The following is a 9,509-nucleotide window of genomic DNA, read 5'->3' on the forward strand; positions in this document are numbered from 1 at the left end:
CAAACCTCCGACTCCCAGCCGCTCGCCCTGAGCCACCGAGGCCGAAAGAGCGGGGAAGGCGCAGTCCCGAGGCCCCTCCCCAGGTTTCGGGATGCCGAGGTCGCGCCTTCTGTCTGCCCGTCAACCGCCTCCCCCCAGGACAAAATACCTCCTCTCTGCCCGCCTCCGCCGCCCTCCTGGAGATTGGTGAATTCCCACCAAAATAAATCGTTCCGGGTAATCGGTTTTCATAGCACATTCATTCTATTAAAGAGGACTGTTCGGGGCTCGCTAATTGCCGGCGGATCCCACTGCGCTGCACATTTTAAAAAATGCACGCGGGGTTCCTGGGTCGAGGCCACGAAAGGCATTGGAAAGCGGGGGAGGGGCGTAAACAAAACCCAACTGAGGCGACGGCGAAGGCCAAAGTGAGGGGCCCGCTTGCAACCCGCGCGGCAGAGTCCCGTTAGTGACGACGGGGTGTAAGATGGGGTCGCTCTAAAAATTCACCTTTATAGGGTGTTGGGCGGGGGGAGGGAGAATTTTTAAAAACAGCGCCACTCTTCCTCCGTCGCCACACACCCTCTTAACATAAGCGGGGTTTTTTTGGGGGGGGGCACTAGTGTAATTGTTCAGAGAGTGGACGCAGGACGACCCGCCTTTTTGATCCCAGGTGCCCAGGCGCTCGGCTGGGGGACCGGAGTGGTTGAAGATGCCCGAACCAGGGCGGGTTGGGGGGAGGATGGAGAGGGGAGAGGCGGGAGAGGAGAGGAGAGCAGGAGAATGGAAGCCGAGCCCAGTCCAGGAGCTTTATCTGTTGCGGGCCAGCCCTGCCCTTGCCAGGCATGAATTACAACCCAGCCCTCTGGGCTGCGGCGGCGGCCGCGGCCGCGCAGAGACCGGCCCGGGAGGAGCGCCTGGGGCTTCGTGCTGGCGGCGAGATAACAGGCGCAGCCCCCGGCGGTGTCAGCTCCCTGGACCCACGGACCTGGAAATCCGAAAAGGTCCAGCCAAAAATACGCGCGCAGAGTGCCCCGCTCCCTGCGCCCAAACTTGTGTGTTTCCTCCCGTGGGCACGACACGCCCGGGAGATGCGTGGACATTCGTGTCTTCCCTCTAACTCCCTCCCCTGGGGACGCGACGGTCCTCTTCTTCCCCGCACCCCAGTGCAGAGGAGGCCCGTGCTATTCTGAGCACCGGGTCCACGTGGAGTCTCCTCCGACTTCCTTTTCCCCCCGTGTCGCCGGACTTCGCGTGCACGCGGCCCACCCGCCCAGCTGGGCAAGAGCAGACACGAACCAGACCGAACCTAAAAAGATACCAGGGGGTTCCGGCTCGGCTCGGGATGCCTGGGGGCCGGCGGCAGGGCCGGGTGCTGCGGGTGCAGGCGGTTTGCTCCCAGGAGGCGGGGGCTCGACTTCAAGGGCCCCTGCGTCGGCTGCTGCCTTTGATCCGGCCGCCGCTGGCGCCTAAAAACAACATCTTCGTCTGCCTATTAGGCGCGCTGAGGGATCGTGACAGATTGTTTATCCCCGCAATTAGCATGCGGCCCTTCTCCCGCCTCCCGGACCGGCCCCCAGCCCGAGACTGGCTAGCTGCACCGGCCAGCTGCCCGAGACAGCCCGGAGACCCTTTTGCCCCACGCGGCCCGTCCTGAGGTTCCTGACCCTGGTATCCCCTAATGTAGAGGTTCTTCACTGGTGACTCTAAGTGTGCCCCGCGCCCCTGAAGTTGTTTTGTCTGAAGTGCATCTTTCCAGGGAGAAAGTTCTCAATTATATCGGATCCTCAAAGTGATCTGGGAGTGGAACACTGAGATGGGAGACGAGGCCCAAACAAAGCCAGCTCGCTTTGTAAATGTTGACCTAAAAAGCCGAGGGACCTCCGTTTCCTTCAGCTCGAGTGCGGAGTGTGGAGGAGGCTGATCTAGCCGCAGTTTAATTGGAAATACCAGCAACAGAAGCTGGGTGTTAGGGCTGGGCTGTCAGCAAGGTGTTCGGCCTACAGCCTCGCGGAGCGTGACTGCGCTCAGTACTATAATGGGGTTGGACCGCCTCGCATCCTCGCACTCTCGGGTGTCCCTCCGTGGTCTGGGTTTCCCTGCCTGGAGGAACCTCTCCTTGGCCCCCAGGGACACGGGGGCGTTGAAGACAGGCCGCTTCGGTGTACAGAGCTCCCAGCTGGGCCCTCCGCCGAGCTGGAGGCTCCAAGCCCAGGGCTGGTGTTGCCGTCTCGGGTGTGTAAGAAATCTGGAGAGGCGGCGTACATTTCACAGATGCGAGTGTTCTCGAACCCGCCCCATGGCCTTAACATATCTCTGAACCTGCGGACAGATGTGAGGCGGCTGATCGCCCTGGCGTCTGCAGCCCGACCCCTCCCGCCAGACCCCGGACGCCGTCCGGGTAATAAAGTTCCCGCTCTAGTAATTCATTTTCCTTAATCTGGACGCCCCTAATCTACAGCTTTTATTGCGCCCAGTTAAAAGTCGAGGGAATTCGCTGTCCCTCCGCGCTCGGATAATTACCCCTAAATGGCCACGGCAGCCCCTGTGTTTCCTGGAGATTAGAACCCCGCGGTCATCAATGGCCTGTCCCGGTGAGCCGCCAATCACTGCCGCTAGCTCCCCGGGAGCCGCTGGCTTGGGCCCTGGGATAAGAGGCCATAAAGCCGGTGGCGCAGAAAACGGTCGAGCCCTGGCTGGGAGTTTGCATGGATCTTTCGACTCCCCACGCCCCCAACTCATTTTCCTTTATTTTTTTAACAACAAAAATGAAATCGCGTTTCCTCCGAAACCGGCAAAAATAAGTTTTCAAGCCCAGCCCCAAGAATCCACGCCAGGAGCTGGCCTCTTCCCCCGACCCCCTCCCCCACTCCACGATCGGCGACCCGGAGATAGGAACTGTTATTGTTCCCGCGGACGCTCTGCTTGAGGTCACGTTAAGGCCAGATGAGCGTTTTGTTGACGTTTGTGTTGGTTTTATTTCAGTAAGTTCTATAGCGAAAGGACCCGGCCGCTCCTTCTCCGGTCGGGTGGCCAGCAGAGGTGGTGTAATCCTCCCGGGAGAAGTTCACAGCGGGGGGCGCGGGAAAAGGACACATGATGTATGAAAATTGACTATTGATTCCAGATAATATTGTGTATTGTTACTCTTAACATCCATAGCCTCAGGAGCCTGGCTTCTTCAGCCAAACTTGAGTCCAGCGCTCAGAGAGACAGAGGCCCACGTGTAGTCAGAGGTAAACTCAGGAAGATTGACGTAGAGTAAGAAAATGAAGGTGTTTTAAAAAGCAAGTAATATTATGTCTTTCTACTAGGATAAATATGCAGGTTTTAAAGCTATATGTAATGCATGTATACGTTTATGTTTATCCCCGCAATTAGCATGCGGCCCTTCTCCAGCCGCCGGGCCCCAGCCGCCCGGCCCCGGCCCCGGCCCCGGCCCGGGCCCGGGCCCGGCCTAGCCGCACCGGCAGCCGGCCCACCACAGCTCTGACACGCTCAACTCAAAGGATCATGGTGGGGAAGACGGGAGGCAGATAGTGGAGGGGGGCAGAGAGAAACGGAGCGGCTGACTGCAGAGAAAGGTAAGAAGAGCCGTGCAAGAGAAAAACAGGCAGGGGTTAGAGGGGAAAAAAGGGGGCAGTGGGTGAGAGAGGCGATTAGGCAGGGGAGGGCAGGAGAGAAGGGGCGAGAACAAGGGAGAGGCCTCCAGGACCCCAGGAAAAATAGGGCCCCAAAGCGGCCCAGACGGAGAGAGGCAACCCGGGGCTGCAGCGCCAAGGAAAGTTTTTCCCCCGCACCCTCCCCTCCTGCGCCTCCCGCGGCCCCGCCCCCCCCCCGAGCGCCCCGAAGTCCAGCGCACCCCGGGGCGACTCCAGGAGCCTCGCCCAATGGATCGCGTCCGGCCCGCCCCCGGGCGCGCTGATTGGTCGCCGCCGCGCTGGCCTTGCCTTATTAACAAGTTCTCTGGAAAGCGGCCGCCCGACCCGGAGCCGGCTAGTGCGCTCGGGAGCTCGGCCTGTGCGGCGGCGCCAGCGGAGAGCCAGGCCCAGAGCTCCGGAGCCGGCCTTCTGGGCAGGGGCGGGAGGCGCGCGCCGGAGGGTCCGCCCGGCCCGGGCCCGGGGCGCTTCCAGAGGCCGGCCGCGCTCCCAGCCCGCCTGAAGCCCATGCCCGGAGGCTGGCCCGTGCTGCGGCTGGAGGGGGGGCCCGGCTCTGCATGGCCCCGGCTGCTGACATGACTTCTTTGCCACTCGGTGTCAAAGTGGAAGACTCCGCCTTCGGCAAGCCAGCGGGGGGCGGCGGGGGCCAGACCCCCAGCACCACCACGGCCGCGGCGGCCGCCATGGGCATAGACGAGGAGGGGGCCAAGCCCAAAGTGTCCCCTTCACTCCTGCCCTTCAGCGTGGAGGCGCTCATGGCCGACCACAGGAAGCCCGGGGCCAAGGAGAGCGCCCTGGTGGCCTCCGAGGGTGCTCAGGCAGCTGGCGGCTCGGCGCAGCCCCTGGGCGCCCGGCCCGGGTCCTTGGGCGCTCCGGACGCGCCGTCCTCGCCGCGGCCACTCGGCCATTTCTCAGTCGGAGGACTCCTCAAGCTGCCAGAAGATGCACTCGTCAAAGCCGAGAGTCCGGAGAAGTCCGAGAGGACCCCGTGGATGCAGAATCCCCGCTTCTCCCCGCCCCCGGCCAGTGAGTAGCCAGAACCAGGCAGAGGGGGAGGGGGCCGGGCGAGGATGCTGTAGGGGGAGGGGGGGCCCCGGGCGCCAGGCCGCGCGCTGGCGCCTGCTCGTCTCCGGCGTCACTGTACCTGCTGCCCGTACCTGACCGGGTGCTGTCGACACTTTGGCTGAGAGGTCGGGGTTTGTGCACTCCCTCCTTCCACCCAGGAAGATGGTTCGAGGCCTGGCTCAGGCCCAGCTCTGGGTCAACTGTCGTGGGCTCCTGTTCTTGGCCAGGCGACGCTGCGGCTGGGACTTCAGTTGTAGAACTCGGGTGTCAGATCGCCATGTCCTCCTGCCCCCACCAGACAACCACAGGAGTCCCCGCTCCCCCGTCTGACCCTGCTGCGCCTTTACCCCACCGGGTGGGTCCGAGTGGCGCGGACATCTTCCCTGCACGCAGAGTTTCACTTTCTCATAGTAGAAGTCCGATGTCTCCACCGACCCCCCAATTAAAGCATCTCTTTGCTGGAAGGATCTGAAGCTCTCGCAAACCGCCCCCCCCCCCCCCCCCCCCCCGCCTTCAAGTTTCGGGCAGATTCTTGGTGCTCTGGGTGGGTTAGGGGGAGGGGGACGCTCAGGTCCAGAGGAGGGGCGGGGCACCGAGTTAGTTAGTGGGAGGCGCCCCCTCCGATCCGGTTGGAAGCGCCCAAACGTTCCGACAGGGCCACTAAAGCGGACTCTGGCCACCAAGGGCGCTTTCGGGGTCGTTCCAGGGCCTTGCGGGCCACTGGCTTTTCTGCCCAGGGAATAGGCTGGGAGATATTTCAGGAGCATGGGAAATTCCCAAGTTTTCCTCGTTTCCTCCGATTATTTTGTGCGGCATAATAGCAACCCAAATTCAATGGCGTGATGCTGAGGAATGATTTTTATCTGGAGATTAAACGTCTTTGAAAGGCCAGCCCCTCCCTGGGCCTAATGGCTAGAGAAGGTGGCGCAGCACTGGGCTGTCCTTGCGGAAAGGGGGGCCCACCCCTCGGGTGAAACCTCGGAAACTGAGTCGGGGGCCAACTGCTTCCCGGACTGATCTCAGTGTCTTCACACGGTCAAGAAGGAGAGACTTTAACGGGAGTTCGTTTGACTCACACCCTGGTGGTCTGCGAGCCCAAAGGATCGTTTGTTTTTTGTTTGTTTAAGGCAGGAAAAAATGCATAATTAGGCAAAACCCGCATGGTGAAACATTCCACATTTGAATTCATTTTACCCCAGAGGGAAGCTGCTGAGTAAGCAAAACGCCCTTTCCGGGACCTGGGAGTTCAGTTAGGGCCTCGCCCTGGACCCTCACGTTGGCAGGGTCCCCACTGTCCCGCGTGTAATTTGTTCCACGTTTTATCCGGCCACATGCGGCAGGCGTGGAGGACTTAGCCGGATCAGCGGACCCGGTTCTGGACCTGCTGAAGCTCTCTGCTTGGGTGTTGTCCACCGCCCAGCCTCGAGGTCTGTTTTGAAGCCGTAAGAGAGAGACTGCTCTGCACCGTTGGTGTCTGCGGACTGAGCCACAGGTCAAGGAGAAGCCAGAGCTGTTACACCCCCCCTTTCCTCAGCCCCACGTTTGAGTGTGACCTGAGGGGGAAGGCACTGGGGGTGGGAGAGACTCAAGACACATTTCAGATACCCAGATGGTCGAAGAAGGCCCGTTAGAATGAAGTCCTCTTCCTACCCTGGTGCTCTGTGTATCTAAGAGACTTGGCCACACACTTGGCCACGGTGTGACCTCCGTGACAGCCAGCCCTGCTCCACCTGCAGTCTCAGGGGCTGCCCACAGAGCCCTGTAGGAACCCAGCGTGTCCTGGTGGGGTGGGATTTGGAGATCTGAACTCCGCCATGCAGTGGCCTGTTGCAGCACTGAGGGCTTGGGCACAGGCCGGTGTTCGTTGGACACACAAAACCAAGTGTGATCCTGGGCCGGACCCAGGGCCCCTTTCTGAGTGTTTCGTCAGCCGTGCTCACATCATTGGTCCCAAAGTGTTTGGCGTGGACGGAGGCTCTGCTGCCACAGGCCTAAGTGGCCACCTGGCATTCAGGCCGATGCACCTCTTCCCAGTTACATTCGCGCCTTGAACGTGGGTATGTTTCACTTGAAATCTTAGTTTCCTCATTTGCCAAAAGTAGACAAGAAACGTCTGCCCGGCGGGGTTGTGGTGGGAATTGGAGGAAATTCTTAACAAGCGCCACGTTGAAAATGAATAGCCAGCATTGTTATCCACCATTAATTACTATTTTGGGCAGATGATGCTCCCTCGCTCTTAACCCCCTGACTCTTTCTCTCTCGGCCCCCTAGGGCGGCTGAGCCCGCCAGCCTGCACCCTGCGCAAGCACAAGACCAACCGCAAGCCGCGGACGCCCTTCACCACCGCGCAGCTGCTGGCGCTGGAGCGCAAGTTCCGCCAGAAGCAGTACTTGTCCATCGCGGAGCGCGCGGAGTTCTCCAGCTCGCTCAGCCTCACCGAGACACAGGTGAAGATCTGGTTCCAGAACCGCCGTGCCAAAGCCAAGAGACTGCAGGAGGCAGAGCTGGAAAAGCTGAAGATGGCCGCCAAGCCCATGTTGCCGCCGGCTGCCTTTGGCCTCTCCTTCCCGTTGGGCGGCCCCGCGGCCGTGGCGGCTGCCGCCGGCGCCTCGCTCTACGGTGCCTCTGGCCCCTTCCAGCGCGCTGCGCTTCCCGTGGCGCCTGTGGGACTCTACACGGCCCACGTAGGCTACAGCATGTACCACCTGACATAGAGGGTCCCAGGGTCGCCTGCCTGTGGCGCCCGGGCACCAGCCACATTCACCAGCCCTGATCTTCTCTACAAGCAGCAGGGGCCATCTCTAGCAGCTCGCTCCCCCTAGGAGCTTCCCCCCGTTTGGCACCGCCTGGTTCCTCCCCTTTAGCCCCCACACTGCTCTGGGTTTTCCTCCGTTGCTCCCTGACTTCACTCTCTGAAGTCTGTTCCTTTCCCAGTAAATGACTGGAAGGGTCCCTTCTCCTCTTCTAAAATCTAGACCCTCCCCTCGTGTTACAGTTGGGGAAACGTAGGCACCTGGTCCCCAGCAGAGTTACTGGTTGGACCAGGAGCAGAGGCCACTTCTGCAGCATCCTGCCTCCTGCCTCCTGCCTCCTGCCCTGGCAGCAGGCAGGAGGAGCACGGAGCAATTCTCGTCTGAAGAGTTTGGAAAGGAGAACAGCGGGAGAGAAGAGCCCTCCGGGAGAGATGGGTCCCCGTCCTTCCCCTGGAGCACTTAGAACCTCAGCCAGACGTTGGCTTTGGGGGGAGGGGTACACAGATGCGTTATCAAGGTAGGTGGAAGGGACCGCTGTTACCAGTACCAGAAAAAAAATTGTAAAATAAAAAGTAAAATTCTGTTTCTATTTAACAGTACATTTGTGTGGCTCTCGAGAATCCCTTTGGAAGGGATTGGGTGTAATATACTGTATATTTGAAATTTTATTATCATTTATATTATAGCTATATTTGTTAAATAAATTAATTTTAAGCTACAAGAAATGATCTCTGTACTGATTTAGTATTTTGCGTGAATTGCACCCCTTGCCGTCTCTTCACAGGAACGATTGCTTTTCCGTGTGGTGGTCGCCTCACCCCAGCAGCTTTCTGAGGCGACAACGGGATGTTCAGGGACAGAGGGGGGTGTCTTTTGGAACACACGGGACAGCTCTGCATTAGCAAAGTCAAGTGGAGAATTGAAGCAATTACCCAGGATAATTAGGCTCAATTTTCCAATTCACTTTAAGCTGAAATCGACACTTGTTCAGGCGACCCAGAACCTACTCTTTCTTTTTCCTCCCCTTTTAACCTGTCTGTGGAAACAAAGCGAATCACCCAAATGGTTTGATGACTGCAGACGGCTAATCCAGACAATTCCCACCCCCGCAGACCTGTTTTTTTTTCCCACAGGAGGCCAGGTGGGGGATGGAGGCGTTGCTTCGCGTCTCTAAATCACCGCGCCGGTGTAGACCGGATTTGTGGAACTAATTTCGAGCTGCCAGAATGTGAGCGCCTTCACACCCCCAATTATGACCCCTAAAAAAAAATACCGAAAACCCAGGGCCATTACTTCCCGCCTTGGCTTGTCCTTTGCATGAGCCCTGCCTCCCAACTCTCACATACTTCGTTTTCCTTTTATATAGAAGGTTAAGTTCAGGCTTTCCAGGAGAATATATTTGAGCAAGCGCCAAGTTTAGCCTTCTGGGGGAAATTCTGCAAGGATGGTGAAGGCAGAAAATGACCTCTTAGGGGATACAGCCAACTATGTTCCAGGCTCGGCTCTGTTCTCCGTCGAGTTGGGGGGCCCGGCTTAATTCTCACCAGATTTGCACACGTCCCTCCTCACCACCCCACTTGGGTCCCGAAGTGGCCGGCGCCTCCAAGCCCCACGCAGGACAGCCCCGGGCAGCCTTTGCAGCGAGCCACTGGGACTGGAAGCCAGCAGATGAATGGTTGTTAAAACCTTAAGTACCTGGCGTTGGACTTGCAGACTGTGGACGTCCCTGCAGGTAGAGACCGTTGTGCAGTGTGGAAACCTAGTCTGGGGCGCACTGCGTAGTTATAACTCCGGGACCCGAAGTCCTCCGAGGAGTTGAAACAGCACAGGGTTTCTCGCGGGCTCCCTGAGCTGGCGCTGAACACGTTCCAGGGTACCTGAGTCTGGAATCCTCCAGCCTCGGTTCCTCGGCAAAGATTCCATTCCCCGTGGCTGGGGCTGCAGTCTGAACTTGTCACAATTCCCCTTCCTAAGGGAAGACAAGAAGCTTGCTGCCGAATGCCCGTCCTCCATGGCACCAGGTAGTCTGGGGGAGCCACCGACCTCTGGGCTT

At 59.3% G+C, this 9,509-nt stretch overlaps 1 protein-coding gene across 1 annotated transcript; it reads left to right on the top strand.

Moving 5' to 3' along the window:
- The first annotated feature begins 3,972 nt into the window (after positions 1-3,972).
- On the top strand, positions 3,973-7,786 carry MSX1 (msh homeobox 1). Its single transcript, XM_037127000.2, has 2 exons — positions 3,973-4,664; positions 6,975-7,786. The coding sequence occupies exons 1-2, from the start codon at positions 4,196-4,198 to the stop codon at positions 7,415-7,417; spliced, it is 912 nt and encodes a 303-aa protein (XP_036982895.1). The 5' UTR covers positions 3,973-4,195; the 3' UTR covers positions 7,418-7,786.
- The last annotated feature ends 1,723 nt before the right edge of the window (positions 7,787-9,509 follow it).

The sequence above is a fragment of the Artibeus jamaicensis genome, unplaced genomic scaffold (assembly GCF_021234435.1).
Source record: "Artibeus jamaicensis isolate MK-2021 breed Jamaican fruit bat unplaced genomic scaffold, CSHL_Jam_final contig_76, whole genome shotgun sequence".
Classification (NCBI taxonomy): domain Eukaryota; kingdom Metazoa; phylum Chordata; class Mammalia; order Chiroptera; family Phyllostomidae; genus Artibeus; species Artibeus jamaicensis.